This window comes from Lonchura striata, chromosome 3, assembly GCF_050655825.1.
Source record: "Lonchura striata isolate lonStrDom1 chromosome 3, ASM5065582v1, whole genome shotgun sequence".
Classification (NCBI taxonomy): Eukaryota; Metazoa; Chordata; class Aves; order Passeriformes; family Estrildidae; genus Lonchura; species Lonchura striata.
In genome coordinates, this window is record NC_140705.1 from 115,261,267 (window position 1) to 115,282,130 (window position 20,864).

At 41.6% G+C, this 20,864-nt stretch overlaps 1 protein-coding gene across 7 annotated transcripts in view; it reads right to left on the reverse strand.

Annotated features, from left to right (window-relative positions):
* Positions 1-20,365, reverse strand: part of MAP4K3 (mitogen-activated protein kinase kinase kinase kinase 3) — a 64,045-nt gene extending 43,680 nt beyond the window's left edge. For 3 of the 7 annotated variants that reach the window (XM_085576191.1, XM_085576190.1, XM_021538571.4), the window contains exons 1-6: positions 20,118-20,365; positions 12,004-12,061; positions 9,768-9,858; positions 6,877-6,941; positions 4,642-4,697; positions 1,806-1,853 (exon numbers count right to left, since the gene is read on the reverse strand). In XM_085576191.1, the coding sequence (XP_085432317.1) occupies positions 1,806-1,853; positions 4,642-4,697; positions 6,877-6,941; positions 9,768-9,858; positions 12,004-12,061; positions 20,118-20,228 (429 nt within the window). In that variant the 5' untranslated portion in view covers positions 20,229-20,365. Of the gene's footprint in view, positions 1-1,805; positions 1,854-4,641; positions 4,698-6,876; positions 6,942-9,767; positions 9,859-11,306; positions 11,386-12,003; positions 12,062-20,117 lie in introns of all 7 variants that reach the window. The other 4 variants (XM_021538573.4, XM_021538570.4, XM_085576192.1 and 1 more) reach the window with 3 other exon arrangements.
* Between the last annotated feature and the right edge of the window lie 499 nt (positions 20,366-20,864).

Sequence of the window (20,864 nt, forward strand, 5' to 3'; positions counted from 1 at the left end):
TGCACACAAAACCTCTCAATAAACAGTATTTGCCTGTGCCAATTAATTCTTACTTCTTTCTATTTACAATGACTCAAAGGAAACAGGAACTCAAAAGGTCAAAGTGGAAACAATTTCATTTTCTTTTCATAAGTAGGAGCTCTTTTTGTCTTGTTTGAGAGCCATGCTTATAATTACAGGCTTAAGGACCTGCCTCAATAATCAAGCATTGAGCAAAGCTACTTCCGTCCTTATGCAACAGAGATTCTGTTCGTGCTGGATTTGGAGAGGTCATTTTTGTGTGGCTGCGTGTTCCAGTCACTTCAGCTCAATAACCAAAATTAACCCAAAGCAGAGGTTTGTATCACAAAATTACAAGATAAAAGGACTGAGAACAAACCTGATTTGAAGACTGAAACCAGCTACAGGTTGAAATGAGTGCAAGTTAGAGATGGCTGAACACAGTTCCAAACATCAGCACTGCACTGCCCATCAGGTAGATGGAAAGGCAGCAGAGATGAACCTCCAAAGATCTGTGTTTTCACATATCACGGCTTTTCCCAGAGCAGGAAAAGTCAAGCCTGCAGTAAAACACAGCTAACTTGGCCTACTGCACAAGCACACTTAATGAGTTTGGCAAACAGTGTAACAGCCCTGCTTACATGTTCTTGACCTTGTTCACCTTTCAAGCTAACAGGACAGGTACTCTAAATATGGAACTTTGCTTCTGAGGGAAGCAAACACAGTTCAGCAGTCGGGCAATCTGCAGATGAAGACAGTACTTTTCCATGATCATGAGAACAGATTAAAAAAAATTCTTCACAATGTGAGCACTGTAAGCATTTATTAGCACAGTTCTGCATAGAAAATGTATCTATGGACTGTATCCTTACAAGCATTCTATAAAGTATAGTGGAAAACATGTAATTTCGGTGCCTGAAGTAATCTTTCTGTCAGAAATTAGTTTGTGATTGCTCACATATTCTTCTGCAGCCACTGAGAACAACTTGGAATCAGGCTGCATGAAGGCAACTACAGTTAAAGCTGCTGGGGGAAAAAAAGAAACCAAAACCAGCCAAACCAACAGCATGCAACAACACAAAAGATTATGATGATTTACTGTCACATTTCCAGGAGGAAACTTGCCAGGTTTGGAAGGGCTTTGGAAAGACTAGGTAGTAAAACTTCAGGAACAAAAAGTCAACAGGAAGCACCAGAAGGAAACTATAAGAGAATGTAAGAGTTTGAACAAGCCACTTTTGATATAGCTTTGCTGAGATGGAGATTTAAGTCAGTCAGTACTAATACCCTCATTTGCAGCAACCTCTCTATTTTTATCATGTGAGGGAGGGGACAGAAGCAGCCTCCAAGAACCACACAGAACCACACATCCAGCAGCCTCTGCCCTGCAATCTGCTCACCACGATGCAAGAAGCCAAAGCAAGAGCTCTGCTCACTAGACAAAATGGAGCTCCCTGGAAAAGCTTGGAAAGAGCAAATTTTTCTTTTGCACAAAGCACAGAGCACACAATCTGACAGACATATGAACACATACTGCTCTGGACGCCAGCTGATGGCTAAATTTCACAGCACTGGTCCACATAAACAGTTTGTGTGGTTCCAAGAAAAGAACAAACTATTTCCTTGCATGTATTTTAAAGAAAGAATTTTTTTTGCCTTGGCCAGAAACTTTTACTTCATTCTAATAGATTAAAAATCCCTACATATTCAGAAATGTACTTAAAACTGTTATGTAACAATAAAGACAACTGGAGGTGATGTAGCCTATTTTAAAAGCACCCGAAACCCCTTCAGTTTTTACTTACCTTTATATCTCTGTGCATTTTTCCTTTACTGTGAAGGTAATATAGTCCCTGAATAAAATATTTAAATAGTAATTTAGTTCAACATTTTTCATTTGACATACATTTCTTATTTAATTACCACGTATATTTAGGATCCAATTTAATCATCTAAATGACTCACCAACTGAAGAACATTGTTATATTTCAGTGTAATTTGCTGTAAATTTGCAGATTCAATAGATGTAGCAGCATATCTTATATCTTTATATAAAGCAGCATACCTAAGTATCTTTATAGAAAGATATTTAGACATTTATCTCTTATCTAAAGCACAGGATAGATGGAAGTAATACCAGTCTCCACACCTATTGGAAGAAGAGTATTCCCCAAACAAGTTTTTCTCTGGACATGTTAACTGTCACTTTTTTAGACCAAAGTAATTACTGGCAAATGGTCTAGGAGTTTTCTGTTCAGCAGTCAGATCATTGGACCACTAGTAAAGTTACCTTCTGTATCATTACATATTTCAATCAAGCCTAGAAGTGCTGGCAGGCAGTGCTTTGGGTCTAACACCAGGCTCCAACTCTATTTCATGGATTTCTGCAAGAGGATTTGGCTGCCTGGGTCTCCTACCAAAACATTTTAAGATTCAACACAAGTTAGAAACTAAGTTTAAATTCTGGAAGAATTCTGTAGAACCAAAACCCTGCACAACAAATCAGAGACCGTGTCACTTTGGACACTTAAGGCTTATCTCTAAAACTCTCTTCCAGAAGTAAAATCACACACAAACACCTTCCTTGCTCTGTGACCATGAACCTCCACAAGACTACATGTTCATGGGAAATATCCATGTAACAACTAATATTTTTTTGCCAGTTCATGCAAGACATCAGAGAGTTGACTGCAAAATTTAAAGTGTAATTAATCAAAGCATTTACCAGACCACTGCAACAACTGGCATTAGGCAGAAGAGTCCCATGTACACTCCTTAAATCTCTGGATGCTACTAGCATATAAAGGCCTTTAATTCACACACTTTTAGTACTGCCCTGGAAGAATGTGAAGTCAAGTCACCATCTTCAAAACTGATTGTCTGGAGACAATTACTTTAAAGGTCATATTTAAAAGATTCATATTTTCAGAATAAATTCTCACAGATTCCAGCAAAATGGACCGCAAGTATATTTTGAAAATGGAGGATTCAATGGGCTTCTAAATATGGAAACTGAAAGTTAACATCAGCATCCAAGTGAGACTCTGGATTCGTGGACATTGGCAAAATTAATGTTAGACTAATTACTTCTATGGATGAACAATAGCCTATATTCTCAGACTTCTTAGTCAAGAAAATGGTGTTCCATTATAAGCTGCAACAAGATATCTGAAACTAGATGCATTATATTTGGTCAGAGTATAACAAACACGTATTTATATTTATATACAATTTAAAATATAGAAAAATGGGTCAATGAATAGCATTTAGAAAACATAAAATAGTAAGCTTTTTTCTCACACACCATTTATACATATTAACCAAGATATCTTCCCACACAAATAAATAGCTTCATAAATTCCATTCTAGACTACTCACTCCTCCCTATCTAAGAAGATTATGGAATTGATTGATGGACTGTCTTGTGGGTTATGAATTGCTAAAGGACTGTATCCAGAGAGCAGGGACAAACAAGCTCAGTGTCCAGAGTGACAAGTGGTGTCCCTCAGGGTCCCACACTAGACTGTTTAGTATCTCTACCGTCGATATACAGTGGCAATCAAGGGCATCCTCAGCAAATGTGCCAAGGTCTCGTAAGAAAGATGGGGACAAACTTTTAGCAGGGCCTGTTGTGACAGAACAAGGTGTAATGGTTTTCTAGTAAAGGAAGGTAGATTCAGATTACATATAAGGAAGAATTCTTTTATTATGATAGTGATGAGCTACTGGAAGAGGTTGCAGAGAGAGGTGGTGGATGTCCCATCTCTGGAAACATTCAAGGTCAGGTTGTGCAGAGCTCTGAGCAACCTCATCTAATTGAAGATGTCCCTGCTCATTGGGGGGGGAGGGGGAGTGTCTTTAAAGACCCTTTCTAATGCAAACCATTCTACAAGTGTCTAAGAACAAAAGGGTTTAAAGACTCAAACCCCTTAATGCTCCCAGATGTCATATAAGCCTGATCTGTAAGTAATAAAAAGCACTGCAAGTCAGAAGGCAGCAGTGTCTGGCATAGCACAGAGAGATGCCAAGTGACAGCCAAGGAAGATGGCTTGGGACAGAGCTATCCTGAAAGAGCGAGAGGCAGCAGGTCTCATCTGATGGCATTCAACAGATCTGTGTTCACTACAAGTCAAGAACTGCTCTCTCACAGAGAAGCAAGACACCCATCAAAAAAGCAGTTTCTGATTAAGTTTTACTGCTGTATTGAACCTCTAACTTAGGAAAGAAAAATGAAAGCTAGTATACCCACAGGGAAAGGCTAATGAGTTCAAAATCTCAAGTACACAGGCAATTTTTTTCCTATTGGCACAGATCAACTATTAGATATACAAAATGGAGTGTTTTAATTTTCTTTCAAACGTCAGATTAAGAGAACATTCTGCTTCCCTCCTTTTAAAAACAAATATAAAATGAACAGCAGAAATATGACAAGAGCTTTCTTCAAATGATCCAGGGTAATTGAGGTTATACAATTATACAAATTTCTAGGCTGTAATATGGGACCTCCTCAAAAGTCTGAGAAAACACTGTGTCATCCAGTTCCCGGACTTCCATGGCAGCACATGTTATTCCTAGCTTTTATTCTTAGCTTTTAATACTTTTACATTAAAGGACAACCACAAGAACCTGAGGAGACACTACCTGTAGTGTTTCTCTGCTAACATAGGCAATCTGCTGTTCTGATAATGGTCCAGTCACTGAAATGGAAGGGAAAAAGAAAAAAAAAAATCTCAAAATCAGATAAGATACCACCCATTCCAAATTCATACCTCAATTACTTCCATTCACACTGAGTCTCTAAGTAAATGTGCTTAGTCTTTATCCCAGACTGAGCATCCCAAAGACATTTTTTTAAAGCCAAAAATGTCCAGTACTGTTGGAATGGAAACTACTAATTCTTCTGTATTTAAATTTCACAGTACTTAAGAGGAAAAAGAAGCACAAGTAATGATTTCAGCTTAACTCTTTCCCCTGAACAAACCTATTGTGTCCTTCTATAGAGGGCTGGACTTTCAACTCAGTGACTCAGCTGCAGCCAACTCTGTTCAGTCCCATTTGAGCCCTTGGCAATCCTTTGTATCATTTGTGACCTGCTCTTTGCTTCCATCCTTCCCACTGCCAGAGAAACTGCTCCCTCCAGCTTCCCAGCCTTTCCCTGAAATCAGCTGTCAGCACTGCTGCTCCTGGGCCTACCACACCAAGCACTTTCTCAAACTCCCCCTGTACGCAGGTTCAGCAGTTTCCCAAGGGAAGGAGAAGTCTTTCTCTCCCTCGAGGGTTCAACTTCACTCAAGTCTCTTAGAGGAAAACAATTAAATTCTGAACAAACACACAAATCATACAGTGAGTGGCAAGCAAGGAATGGTCTGTGACTCCCAGTCACTGGACTTTGATCCTGAAATTAAAGGGGTTTAAGACCAGGAAATGCAGTCCTGATTGTAAGCTTTTCAGGTTTTGCACGGAAAACAACGAGAAGTTGGATGAAGTTTCTCAAAGGACACTGAAGGAGTAGAAAGTTAAGAATTAATCTAGATTAAAGAATCTAACTGCTTGGCTTCTGCAATATTAGTATTATGCAATATATCTTCAAAGTAAGTCTACATCCAACTTCTCTCTGCTGAAAGAAAAGTTCCAAACCCATGCTGAACTATATATATTGGCACCCACAGTAGGCATATCTAGGCACATATTTTTGTTTTGAGAAATTTCATTCTGATTAACTCAAATTACTCGAGATCACAGAGGCCTATAGTTCAATCAGAATAGGACTCTCTAAAACATAATGAAGACCAGAAAAGAACCTTGCATTCTAACTACCGGCTGAGAAGCCAAAAATCAGCTGCAACGGGAAGCCACTCCTGTAGACATCTGCTCAGGCATTCATGTGGCATGAGCTAATTTCCTACTCTACAGGTGTTCCACAAAACAAAGCCTATTAAACACGATGCTTTTCTCAAAATTAGAAAGAGTTAAAGGATCACCAAGGCCACACTCAGTGACAGGAACATGGCATGAACTTGTGAATTGGTGCTTCTTTTAATCGCACCCAAGGTAAACATAAAAAGCTGCTTATGCACAGGAGACCCTCACATGTGAAATCTTCACAAGTTAGATTATAGATAAGACTTCCTCAATAAAAAAACATCACCTGAGAACCCCAAAGCCATTACTCACTTAGGGCATACTCCTTTTCTACAAAGGCCTTAATTCCAGGGCAATAAAGTCCTTCAAAACTTTTTTTCTCTTGAAAAATAAGAAACAGTTCATTGATCCTGTCTTTATCCAACAGATTCACAGACAGCCCTTGTTTCTTTGACTGCTCACTGAAGCCAAGCCTAAAGCAAATATAGAGACCACCTTCGCTTTTCACATGTCACACATCTAGCTTAAAAAAAACCTAAAAATTTTTTTAAATACCCTAATGGAATACAATACTGGTATACAAACATTAAAACAGCTTACAAAGGACAAGAGTACCAATCAATCCACATACCAAGGTCTCTATTGGAAGTGGTATATATTATACAAAAATAAAGTTCAAAAGCTCTGAAACAAAGTGGCTATGAAGAAAGACAGCACATCAAGACATAAATTTTTTCTTTTTACAATGTGGCATTGTCTAATTTTATTTTGCAAAGCAGTGATGGGCATATGAGCCCCTGAAGGTTGGAAATAACTTCTGCTGCTAAACCCCTCTCACTAACGTTATTTATAAAGCCCAAACCAATTAAGTAAAAACATAAGCTAAAATTGACCTTCAATGAATTATTATGGATACTAAATTTAAGACTCCCCTGTAATTCCAGAACACTGCAATCATTTCAATTTTTGAAAATTAGCTGTACTAAGATTTTAAGGAATAAAGGCTTGACATACCATGATAAATATCCTGTAGAGAGCCACCTCCACAGAACTCCATGCAAATCCATAGCTTGTCTCGTCTAAAGAGTGAATAAAACCATTCATTAGCTGTCAGACTTGCAGAGGACTTGTAAAAGATAAGTCAGAGGACTCAAACTATAAAGCACAACACAACATGCTTCATAATATGGAAAGTACAAGTCAAATAATGAGTATAATTTAGTCTTTATGTGACACTTCACTGTCTAAACAGTAACTAATGAAACAGTCAAAAATATTTTACTTTAATGAAGCAATAAAAACAGTATTAGTGAAACATTCACAGTGATTTTTGTTGAAATACATTTTTCTGAGAGACAAAACAGATGTGGGTTATTTGTTCCTCATTTTCGCTTCTCCACTTTTTTCATAGCATAGGAATTACCATAAACAAGAAACAAAACAAAAAGCCCCAGGCATCTCAACCAAATTTCTTTCACAGCAAATTAAGTGAAACTGTAGTGATTTAGTTAGAGCTAGACAGAGCAGATCCCATGCTGTGGGTAAGCGCCTGCTCAGATAAAGTCTTTTCCTTCAAAAATACCTATGGATATTTTTGGTGGCAGGGTCAGAAGGGTCAGAAGGGAAGTTATTTAGCTCTTCTTCCCTTACTAAGGGAATCAATTCAGTAATTCACTGTATCTCCACAAAAGGTGCTTTCCAAGAATAGACAATGGGCTGAAGTATTCAAAGGTATCTTCTATCATGGCCATTAACTCTATTTTCACTCAGTAATTTTCATTGGTAAGATGTGACCACAAAAAGGCACTATGCAGAGCAAAAAATCTGGGACTTGCCTAGTCATTCCTGGCCATCAAAATAGTCAGGTGGAAAAAAAAAAATCCCATACAACCACCTTAGAGCAGACAGTAACACAGAAGAACCAAAGGAAAGACTGATTATTGTTCTGCAGCTCCCTGATGACCTGGTCTTCCATGTCCTGCATTCATAAGGCTCTGTTAGAACTGCTGAGCCACATTTCTGACAGGGTTTTTGCAAGGCAATGGTGGAAGTGGCTGAACTTATCTCCGGAGCTGCAAACAAGTGTTCTCACCAACAGGTGACAGCTAGAATAACTGCTGCTCCAAGGAGAGCTTTGTCTTTCTTGGGTGTCCTCTTCTTTTGTGTTCAGAGCGCCCATGGTCCTCAAAGCTACATTCCCAGCTGCTTCCTCTAGGGTTGGGAAAGGTATTGTCCAAACATTACAGGAGTTTTGAGCAGCAGAATTCCCTGGCAGTTAACTCCATGCATTTCAAGGGTCTATTAAAAGCTTGCTTGAAATAATATTAAAGCTTTCCACTGGATTAGCTGACCAAAGCCAGACACAGAAGCAGTGTGACAACCCATGCAAGAAAATTGATTAAGACAGAACCACTGAAGAGACATCTCCAAGCCCCTTCTTTGTTCCCCACAATGATGCAGGATCAGATAGGGACACTTTTGGGGGCACTGGACTCATGGGCCCATGTGGCTGCGTCCTGTTTGATGCCAAAAGTAGCAGCACTGTGGAAGTGGGAAGAAGCCAGAACCCTCCCAGCAAAGTAAAAGACATGAAGCATTAAAGTGTTGCAAATTCTCACTTTTGCTTACTGGGCATTCACTTCCCAGTGTGCAAAAGCCCTACAGAAAACAGAAAAAGAACGTAAGAGGATCAGAAGAGACGACTGCATTTCTTAGTTTTAATCTAGCCTTTTATCACTGTGCCTCAGCACTTTGAGACAGGTGAAGATCACTGTAATATCCAAGAGCAACAGTGTAGAGTCTTTCTGCAGAGCATATGGTCTAAGCAGCAAGCAGAACAGAGACAGGATCAACAGTACCATTGAGGGTCTACAACTTAACACCCAGGCTAACAGCTAACAGGAAGGTAGAAATGCCATTGTCTGAAAAATCCCTATACAAACAGATGAAATCCTTGGGGAACAATATGCTGGTGACTAGCAAGAATAGGACAATAGTATTTTTCTTATTCTTCTTAGTATTGAAATATGCTTGGAAAACAAAAGGTCAGACAACAAAAGGTCTCAAAGACTGACTTGAATGCCCACACACAAAAAAAAAACGAAGCACTCAGCCAAAGAAAGCAGAGAGGACCAAGGAGGAGTGTAAGACAGTGACAAAATATATAGCATATTTGCCAAAATGTAATTCTGAGTCTTCAAAGGTATACTTTGACAGTCTAAGACAAGAGGGAAACTTTTCTTTTAAGAAAAAGCACCTTCAGCTTGAGTACAGAAGAGGCAGTGTTTCATTACTAGTGTTTCAATACTTTAGCAAAAACGCTAAAGATATTTGAGTACAACAATAGTAGTTGTGCACTATCTGTTTTCACATAAAATTTAAAATATCATCAGAAGCAGATTTTTATTATTTATGCTAAGCAATCTGTTCCCACTAGTTAAAAGAAGTAGCTGGTAAGACAACTGAATACATTTGTCAATGTTTCTACAATGCAAATAACCTCACCTACAGAAACAAACACAAAACCTTCACATTCTGGTCAGAAGTTCACACGTTGGAAAAACAGACATTCTACTGAAGCAGATTTAAAAGATACTATATACACAGACACTTCATACTTAACATACTTCTGCTTAATTTTCCACTTATAAATTAGATTCGAAGCTTTTAACCATCAACTCATTTGCAAGAAAACATGACTACATGGTCACCGAACAATTTTGCTGGAAGAAGGATTATTTAGAGAGGGACACTGTAGTAAATAGAACAGATTTGAAGGTGAATGAAAAAAATACACAAGTGGATAACACTTGGTAAATTATATTTTGCCTATGTCACCTTATAGATTTGGCCTTTACAAGGGGACAGGGACACATTTTTAAGTGAACAAAAGAGACAAACTGTACCTGAGATAGCTGCCAAAATAAGCAACAATGTTCGGATGTTTACAGTCTTTCATCATAATGATTTCCTGCTGCACAACAGCAAAATCTTCTCCTGAAATGCAGTAGAACAAGTATTTTCTTTGGCCTGGGTTACAGTCATATCTTAACTTTCAGCACATGTTTATAAAATAAACATTCTCAGTAATTAAGACTAATTATCTGCAAGTTTCACAGACATAAATCAGCTGTAAACCAGTATTTGTTAGCAAGGGCTTAGCAATAAGCAACGATATTCTGAACTTTCATTCTGGGACAGATGGACCTCACATCTGCTGATAGCTCTTACAATATTGCCCATACTTCTTTCTCAAGTCCTTATTTTCCCCGAGACCCCACTGTGTCCATCTGCATAAGCCCTGCCAATAGCCTGGGTTCTTAAAAACACAACAAAACTATTTGCTATTTTTGGCCACATGCCCACACTCATTAGCTCATCTTCTGAAGAAAAAAAAAAACCCCTCAAAACCAGCCACTAGAAGATGCCTGCTGCAATATTTCATCAGACTCCACAAGGATGTAAATTTATGGACTATACCTCACATCCATAAAACACTGACACAGGGGTGACATTTACCTGAATCTCACCATTTGGTACCATGGTTGTCCCAGTCTTTCTATTAAAGGTTCTTACCAGATGTTTATGCTGAGAAAATCATGTGTGAAACTGAAAACACAGCTGAGATGTTTTTCTTTTGGAAACATTTTTTTTCCCAGTACATAACCATACTGATGACCTATTGATCGAGTTATTTATAACCAGAAATATGATATTGCCATGTATTTTATTTAACTGACAGCAAATTTCAAGTCATAAGCTGCAAGTTAACATCTATCTATAGTGTGTTGCTGATGGCTTCCTGTCTCCTGGCTAGACTTCTAAACACACAGACACTAAAGAACAGAGGAATTTATTTTCACACATGGACCTCCCTGAAAGGACACAGTTAATCCAGTATGTGACCAGCATTTTCACTATGTTCAAAAATGAAGTAGAGTAAAGCCTTAAAGCAAGTTCCTAAACATTGTTAACCCCCAGTCTGCACATTGTACACCGAGCTGCAAAATTTCCACAAAAGGGCAGCTAAAGCCTACTCTCTGAGCACCACTCGGGTGTCTAAAGGCTGCCAAAAAATACTGAAGTGCAAGATGCCAGTTGTTCACCCATCACCACAGCATGGGGGCAAGTTCCCCCAGCTGCAGGGCATCCCCATGCTCTGCCCACAGCACAGTTAGCTGGACTGATAACCCATATCATGCACAGCCAAGGACTCCAGCAATGGGAACTGACATAAGAAAAACAAAGAAGCAGAACTAGACAGGAGCATCTGAGATCATGCTTTCAGTGTGAGGAAAAGAAGTGTGATTAATATACACTTTTTGAACTACCTAGTAACATACTGTCCTGTCTTGAGCTTGTAAATGGGTATCGACTGTGGAAACACAATATTTCTAACCTCTTCCAGAATTATAAGAGAAAAAAAATGGAAAAAAAAAAAATACCTTCTTTCCCTTCTTGCCCACATAGACCTTAAGGATCAAACCAGGTAGTTAAAACATTACACACACCCCAACATTAAATCTGGAAATGGAACATCAGTAGTTAGAAGTTAGACAAAAAGTCTGGATGTTTTACTTTCCAAATTAATCCTACTCAACAAGCCTGCTCTTATTAATAGCACAGACTTTGCAGGCTGAGAACTGATCTGCAGGGCACATGTGCTTTGTGAAATCACCACAGAAGCACAGTGCAAGCATAAATCTAGCAGACAGTGAAGTCCTAATCAGAGCCTCCAAAAGATTTTCAGGAAATGCATTCAACTCCCTAATGTTCAGCTATTATTTCACCCTTCTTTTTAGTTCTTCCTCTACTCTTTTACCAGGCAAGTTCTTTTTGGCTTGCCGTCTTCTTGTGCTCTAGAAATTTTTATAATGCATGGGTCGAACAGAGGACAAAAAAAACCCCACAGTTCTCAGTGAAATTTAAATCAGCTTTCACACAACTGTTCTCCAATTACATTTTTCCTCTTACATCTTGTTTGCCGTGATTTTTTTATTTAGAATAGTGTATTTTCTCCTACACCAGAAGTGAACAATTACCCTTCTTTCAATAAATGGACTTGATAGATTTTGTACAATTGTTATCTTAAGCACAAAAATATTTACTGTCTGCGGACTCCTTAGTTAAGAAACCACTTACCTGGCTCTAGTTTTATTACTTTAATTGCTGCAAGCTCACCCGTGTTGACATTTCTAGCCTACAAAAAAACAAAAAAGGAATATTTAGAGAGCAGAATACAGCACCCGCCTCTGCATTCTTGACTTGATGTTCTCTGACAGCAGTAGTCAAAGAGCAACTGAGGTACACAAGGGTTTAATACAGTGGAACCACTTGTTGGGGAACACCAAACAGCTGATTTATACTGAGAACTGAAGCTTTAAGTCTGCTCAGGAAACTACAATGCCACACAACACTTGAATTATACAAGTCCTCAACCACGCTGTGCTTCCATATGAAAACCCATGAACAAACCAAGCACTGAGACAGAAAAGCAGGTGTAACACACGTGGGTCTCTCAGCAGCCAAGGGATCCAGGGCACACCAAGGGCTGTGCTCTGCAGTGTGTGGGACCACTTGCAAGACACCCAGGTGAGCAACGCAATGCTTCTTCCCCATTTTGCTATGTGTGAGGCCCCTTGAACCTTCTTCTCCACAAACAACAGCCTCCCCTTGCTTTTTGGAATTCTTTGAACCCTGTTGCAAGGGGTTCAAAAAAGCAAGGCAGCAACAAAGGAGTTAGGGAGCATTCCCCTCAAAACATTCCTTTCAGACACTCAGCAGCCAACTGCAGCAGCAATGACTCAGGAGCTTCACAGCATTTTCACACACACAATGTTCTGAATTGGAAGGGGTCCAAAATGATCAAGCCCAATTCCTAAGTGAATGGCCCATACAGGGATCAAACCCACAGCCCTGATGCTATTAGCACCATGCTCTGACCCACAGAGCTCTGTCCTGCTGAAGCCTCGGTTCTACTGAGCAACCAAGGAAGCTACATTTGTGAAAAGCCATTAAGAAGCAACATAACCTACTACAAAAATGATTTCTCTTCTACAATTGTACCATTTGACTTCTAATTGAAAACCAAGAAGCCATTTGTCCAGGGCTTTCAGAGCATTTCTGTGTCCCTGCACCCAGCCATGGAGAGAAGGCAGCACGGCTGCTTCCTGGCACTCAAGCAGCAGCAGTAGCTCCTGAAGGATGCCAGCTACAGCCTCCTCTCTCCCCAAGGGAGGCTTGCTACCTGTAGGAGTACAGAATGCAGTGCCCAGGCTATCCCTGCACAGGGCTCGGAGCCTGCTTTTGCAAAGGCCAGAATTACACATGTAGCCAGGGATCCACACCTTTTAAGATACTAATAGTCTCATTTAAGTCAATTGAGGAAGTCAGGAACTCAGAGTCTTTACGGACTCATCAAGTATGTGCAAGGTTTGTTAGGTGGCGGCTTGGGACCTTGTTGTGGAATCAAAAGTGGAAGGGAAAATACCACTAAGACTATAAAAAGTAAACAAGAATAAAGTCTGGAAATAAATGCAGAGGGTATTCCTGTGTTTAAAGATTTACTCAGCTCACTCCTTGGACAGCTGATCTCAAACCTCTCACTACTCTTTGGTGTGGCAACACTGCTGCAATGCTGGGAGCACTGGCATTTGCAAATAATTTGCACGCAGAGAGATTCCGAGACCAGTGGGAATCCTACAAAAGTCAAGGAGCAGTCCAAACCTGACTGTGGAAAAAAGCAGTTAACAAATGTATTCTCTCTAGCAGCCTTCTCTGTAAGCCATTATTTATCCACCCCACCAACGGCAGCAAAGTCTCCAGCCATCACTGGTGGAAAAAAAAAAGCACAGACATTAAGAACAGCAAAAACAAGAGTTCTGTTCATCTGTACTAGAGAATAAAGGCAACACATGAGAAAATGCCACCACTGAAGCATGAGCTAGGATCTTTATTCCTTATTTCTTTTCCCAACATACTCTCTTCAGAGCAAGAAACAAACAGAAGCAAAATACTCATGAAGCAAACATCAGCATTTTTTAACCTCCAAGACAAACAAGAAAAATTACTGAAGCTTTATCAAAAACCAGTGATCATCAGGGGGGCTTGTTAACACTTACAGACTTGTTTTAGGGCAACTTGTACTAATAACATGATCAATGAGGTACAGCTGTAGTGGATACAAGTGAGAAGATCCTGAAGTGATATACTCTGGCACAAGCCAGGATGGAAACATTTCACAGGCCTCAGAAGCCCTGCTCATTATTTTTTGTTTTATTTATTTTTAACAATACTGTGGTCCAGCTGTCAGGTGTTTGTGTCACTGACTATGGCTCCACAGGTCACTATACACAGTGATAGGGCAAGAAAAGAAAGACAGGAGTTTGCCTGAGCTTATGAAAACCAGAAAGGAGGAAGAAAATCTGATTTAATGCAGTTCACCAACACCTTCAGCAACAGCAGGCTACCCTGTGCTTAAGGGCATAGATTAAAAAAACATGAGTCCAAGTTGAGAATCTGTAAACTATAATTTTGCATCTTGTTCCATTTGGGTTATCAGTATTGAAGGTGTTATCAACAGCAGGAATATGAACTGACTTTGTTAATCTGAGTATATAAAAAGATTACTCTGATTGTAGGGACAAAAGGACTCCTTGTAAAGGCTAGGGATGAGAATGAAGTACCCCTGACAGGTTTTACTCAATCTCAAATACCTTTCAAATCATCAGCTGTGAAGCAATTCCTCCTCCAAGCTCACTTGAATGAGAGACTGACTGAAGGACTGTACGGTTTTCAACACCTGTTGGAGCTGGCTGTGACCCTGAATTTGGGGGTGTCTAATTATGTACCATACAGCACCTCAGAATGTGGAGGACACTGTCTTGGACTTTTATTTAGGAAAATCCCACTGAAATTACCAGTTGCTTATGGGTTTTGAGAATGGAAAACCAGTAAGCAGTAGGTAGGTGAAGAATGATTTCAAACAAGTACTTCTGAGCTGACAAAATGCAACTAAAATTTTGAAGAGGCTCAGGTAAGAAAACCCCAGCTCATTTTTTTTTACCACTTACACTTACATGCTCTAACTCCCAGCCCTTGTGATGCTGAGGTTTACAGCACCCACCAATTTCCATGAGCAGGATCCTTCAACCCCTTCCTTCAGATGCAGATTTCACTATGTCAATGGAAATAAAGGTTTTCCAGTGGCAAAGATTAGCCTACAATGCCTTCATCTACATGCAGACACTTTACCAAATGTATACAACATTTACAGAATGTCTGCTCTTAAAAACTATAGAAGGATGCTAATTCTATCAGCAGCTGAAAGAACAATACTCTTCAAGAGATCTAGACTGCCATCTGAGCAGGAGTTTCACTGCTAGGTCAAGCTGAAGGAGCACTACTCAATTAAACAGGAAATTATTACTAGTGTACTCTCTAACAACAGCAGGATATCAGAAAAAACTCCTATATAAAAAAAAAAAAATGCCACCAAATAGAAATAAAAGCTAAAAATGGTCAGGCTTTGATTATTCTTCAAATGGAAACTGATAATATAAAGTATATAATACTGCAACAAAGCCAGAAAAGCGAAAGTCTAAGATGGGGGTTTCTGGTTTTGACCTCTTCCTGTGTGAACTATTGAACAAAATGATTTCTAAACAGGTTACTATTCCATGGGAAAACTGGTCCCAGTGTACAAAGAGGTTTCCTGAGCCTGATTAGCACCACTCTACAGGAAAACGCACCCAAGTGACTCCCCAGCCCTCCTCTGCTTCCAGCCTTGAGAACCCTTCTCTTCAGCCTCTCTCAAACCCTCACAGCTTCCCCAGCTAAAAATAATTAGTTTCCACATGCTGGTAGAAAGTGTAATACCACAACCCAAAAGAGTGACTGTTTTAGAAAGCAATGCTTTGATAAAGTTGATGTTAAACAAAAACCTCTGTGCTAGGCACGGATTACTGGTTAAGGAAACCACAGTCCCAGAAACGAAGCCCTATAGCACTTATTCAGCACAGTAAAAACAGGATGGCAAAACATCCACCTCCCTTCTCTGCCTACCTGACAAGCTTCAAAAACCAGTTAAAGTTGAACAGAAAGATGTCAAAACATAGACATTTATTCCTAACAAAGTCAAGAAGAAGCTTCTAAAGCTGTAATATCAATCAGGAAAAATGGAAAACTAAAGTGCCTATCAAAAAGCAACTTTTCAGAAGCAGCAAACTGAAGAATTGATGCCCAGAGTGGATCACCCCAGGAAAGAGGAGCAAGGGGACACACATATAGAGAAGAGGACACAAAAAATAGAAGTTCATCAAAATTCAGGTTCACCTGACATGGACACATTCTCTTCCAACAAAACACAGAAGCTCTATCAGCAACCAGACACCCCAAAATATGAATGGCAGCCGAAAGCAGTAATAGTCACCAGCTGTTCTCCACAGATACCCACAGAACCTTAAATTTTCAGCATGAGGCAGTTAAGCTGGTGGATACAAGACTTCGCTCACAAAAACCAACCTCCCTGCCAAAGGGCTAGGGAACAAAAAACAGGCTTTCCTTTTTGAAAAACAAGACCTCAAATAATGTGCACCCCAATGAGCTGTCTTTATTTGTTATGTGGCTGAAGCCATAAATACCAAAAAGAACTGAAAGAAGGTAAACACAATATAATAGATAACTTCTGCAGGAACAATAATCTCACTGATTATCACAACTTTGAATTTCAGCAAAATAAGGGACTTTCTTGCAGAAAGGTGCTGAAAATCTTTAGAAAGGACCACCTGCACTAGACAAATGGCCTGTAAGACGAAGTTCAACCTTTATTAAATCAAAGCAATTATTTTTTTAAAAAAGATATGCTATGATATAAATTAATTGCATGAACAAAATGGACCTACAATAACCTCAGAAAATACTTCCAAACTCTGTGCAGTTACTACCAAAACCAAATGCACAGGAATAGGGACAAACAGGAAACCTAACAATACAGAGTTTTCACAGAAAAACCTGTGAAAGCATTTGTGAGCCAAACCTTAAAAGAAAGGCACAACTTGCATAGTATCTGGGACTAGGGACTGTTAGAATTTCAGTAATTGTTAGATTGTTAAAATGTCAGCAATTTCACAGCAAGAGACAGAAATGTCTTCCTAAATGCGAGATGGATAAATGCAGAGCAAACAAAAATAAGCAACTACCTCATCTGACTTCAGGAATATTTCCTGAAACTGAGCAGACAGGACATTATCTCTGTTTCAGAACCAATAAATCCTAATTCTTCTCTTATGCTTTGCTGACCACCATATACAATTAAATTCTTTGCAAAAATGAAATATAGAAATACAAAAAAACAGAAATGACCCATACAAGGAATACATGAAGAACTAAGCAATCCAGGTAACACTTCATCTCTTACAACAAATTTGCACTGGTGCTAGAATATACACATTATTGTTAACTGTGACTATTTGATAGAGAGTTAATGGCATGACATGTTACCCATTACCTTTCTTGCAATTAATCCATTATGATTTGCTCCAAGGCCTTTTTGAAAGCTGAACTTTGGTGGGAGTGCAGACAACTGTAAAATATCGGCTTGAGCTAAAAATCCGTACTGACAGTGCACTGACATGTCCCTTTCCAGAAACCAGCCTAGGGAGCAGGACTCACAGCAGAAAGATTGTATCCATCTGACCATATCCTCCTTCCCTTCCAACCTCTGTAGCAGCCCCCAACACCAGCTCCTAAATCAAATTCAGTAAGCTCCAGACCAGCAACTCAGCCTCTCTTTAATAGATTTTTTTTTTTAACAAAACAAACATTTAAACCATGGCCTGCCCTAGCTCAGTTCAACTAGAACAGAGCAAGAGAAGTAGATGTCACTGTGCTCTGCATTCAGCTCCTGAATGCTTTCCCAGGAAATAAGGTTGCAAAAAGTCAGCATTTAGCAAGATTCAACATAACAAGACTGTCAGCTTATTAAGGCAATAATCCCTTCTTGCTAATAGCAGAAACACATTCCTATATGGCTCTCTCTGCTAAGGGGGCAAACCACAAATTACAGCTTGAAGATGCCCAAGTACATGCAGTACTTGGAACCACTCTGCTGGAATCCCACCACTGATGAGCACCGTTGGCACACAGCCAATTTCAACTCCACCTAATTATTTAATCCACCTCAAAGTTCACCTACAGGTGACAGGTGAAGGCAAAAGAAAGAGGCTTTACGAAACCACTCAAACATATGGTACGGTAAGGCATTAGTAAACTCACATGTGGATGACATTTCAGACAATATTACTACTTCTTTGTCACATTAAAAGTAACTGGCTTTCATTGCTGTTTTTGGGCTACTGTTATGCTCCACTTTGAAGACATCTCGGACAAAACCTTGACTCAGAATGAAACAGGCAATAACCCACAAAAGAGAAAAGCACTTCTTGCTTTCCTTACAGTGTCCACAATCTAATCAGAAAACACTTACCTCTCATCTAGAAGAAAGAATTATAATACCAGCCTAGTGTATCCTGGTCCTGCTACATCACCGTCTATCTCAGCTGGTACAGGCAATTGTTAGCATCAACAAATCCACTCTGTGCCTCAAACAAGAAAAAGTCACAAGCAGTGCTAAACACTGGGCACTCACAGAGCACTAAAATGAAGGTTACTGCAATCCAAGTGTGATAAACATCAAGGAAACCTTCACAAATCTTTAACAGGTTTCATATGCACAGTGGTATTGCATACATAAATATTCCAAACTCTGGGGTTGAAGGTAACATCCTTAAAATGAAACAAAAAGACAGATGACTTGGTTAATTCACATCCTTCAGTCACATACAGAACACTGGAAAAAAAATCCAATTGATAAGGTATCAGAGTCAATATGCCAGTTAAAAACTGCAGAAGAAAGAGACACACACACAACATAAAACAGTTCACAGAAAAACAAAAACCCAGTGCATAAGGCAAGTAAACTTGGACAAGGTCTGCACAGTACACAAATACTCAAAGAAAGCTAGCAAGGTGGGGCAAACAACACAAAACACCCTTTCAATTAAGCAATTAATAAAGCAGGGAGTTAGCACACCAAGAGTGCAGTAACAAGAGGATTTAGGTCTTGAAACTTCCATGACATTTAAGGGAGATGAGATTAAACCAAAATAAGCCCAACTCAAACAAGACTTCATTCTAGGCACATTCACCTAAAGTGAAAGGCAGCATTAGCACCTGTTCTGTGCACCTCAAACTGTGGAATGGTTATGCATGTTTCCCTACAGTCCTGCCTCCCAACGCAAGTTTCCTCACACACACCCTGTGATGACAAAAATAGGTCAGAAGATGCTAGGAAAGCACACAGTTCAAACACTGTTTCCGCCAGGCTGTACACGACAAACTTCAGCTCTCCCCTCTACTCCGAGGCCACGAAAGAGCAGGTAACAACCAGCGTCATCCCATCCCAGGGAGAGGCTTCCAAATCCCAACAGCCAGCTAGATACACAAATAACAACATACACTGGCAAAGCAGAGAAAAATGGCAAAGTGCATTTGAAAGCCCCTCAAAAAAAGAAAACAAAAATACCCCCCCCCAAAACAAAAAAAAAAAAAAAAAAAAAAAAAAAACCCAGAAAAGAAAATCCAAGCCAAATTATGTTTAGCTGATTTTGCTTTAGCTTTGATTCTCCTACGTTTGCTGAAGTTAGGTCGAAATTCTGAAAGTCTCATCCTAACGACAACAGTTCGCCCTCCACATCTTACGCCGACACAAACACAATACACCGGCATTACCACCACGACACGGCGATGGGAGCAGGGACCGGGTCTAATACGGTGACATTTGGAACCGAGCTAGGAATCTCCCCACACCTCTAGAGCCGCCGGCTCGCTCTGGCAGCGACTCGACCCCCAAGCTCCGCCCGTGGCACGGCCGCCCGAGCCGGCACCCAGCAGCAGCGGCCAGAACCGACCGCCGGGGCGGCTCCACGGCCGCCGGAAGCCGGGACGGGGCCGGTCCCGCACCGCTCGGCCGCCCCGGGGACGCGGGCGGGCGGGGGCGGCAGGACCGGCGCCCACCGGGGCCGTGCCGGTGCGGCGGCGCAGACCCCGCCGGAGCGGGGCGGCCTCGCTGCCCTCGGGAGGGCCGGGACACGCCGCTGGGCGACAGAAGCCCTCCCAGATTTTGGAGGACCGAGGTGCTTGAGAGCGGAGAGGGGGACACAGGCGACACCCCCGCCGGGTCACGGTGCAGCGCCTACCTTGTAAACGTCGCCGTAGGTGCCGCTACCGATGCGCTGGATGAGCTCGAAGTCCTCCTGGGGGTTGCGCCGCGACAGGTCGCACACCCGCCCGCCTCCGCCGCCGCTCATGGTGCCGGGGGAGGCCCCGCTCGGCCGCGACCCCCCGGGCCCGGGGCGGAGACGGGGAGCGAAGGCAGCGGCCCCGAGCGCTCACCGCCGCCGCGCAGCCCGCCCCGCCAACATGGCGCCCTCCGCCGCACCGCGCAGGCGCGGGGTGGCGCCCGTCCCTCCTTCCCGGGGCGGTACATCCTGCGCGTGCGCGAGGCCGGCCCGGGCTGTGGAGGCCCCGGTCCCCTCGCGGCCCGGCGGCCCCGCCCGCAGCGGGGAGCGGCACCGCGGGCCCGGGGACCGCCCGGGGACCGCCCAAACAACCCAGCGCACCCTCCCGCTAAGGCGGCGCCGGAGCGTGCAGCCGGCCCCTCCACGCAGCCGGGCTTACGGGGTGGGGGCCCGTGGGTGCGGCGCAGTACTCGCGCAAATTCACCAACCCCCGTGCCCGAGGATACTAGGGTGCTGTCCCCGTGCACCAGGGACCGCCTTCCCTGTTCCCTGATATCCGTCTATAGCTCTCCAGCTTGGGAAAGGGCATTTGCCGGCAGCTGGGTGTGTGGGAACCCAGCGCTCCTTGTCCCAGCGCACACAGCTGGGAAGCCACTGAAATCCCAGCGTTCTCCGGTTGCTCACATCCTCCAGTGCTGGATCCTG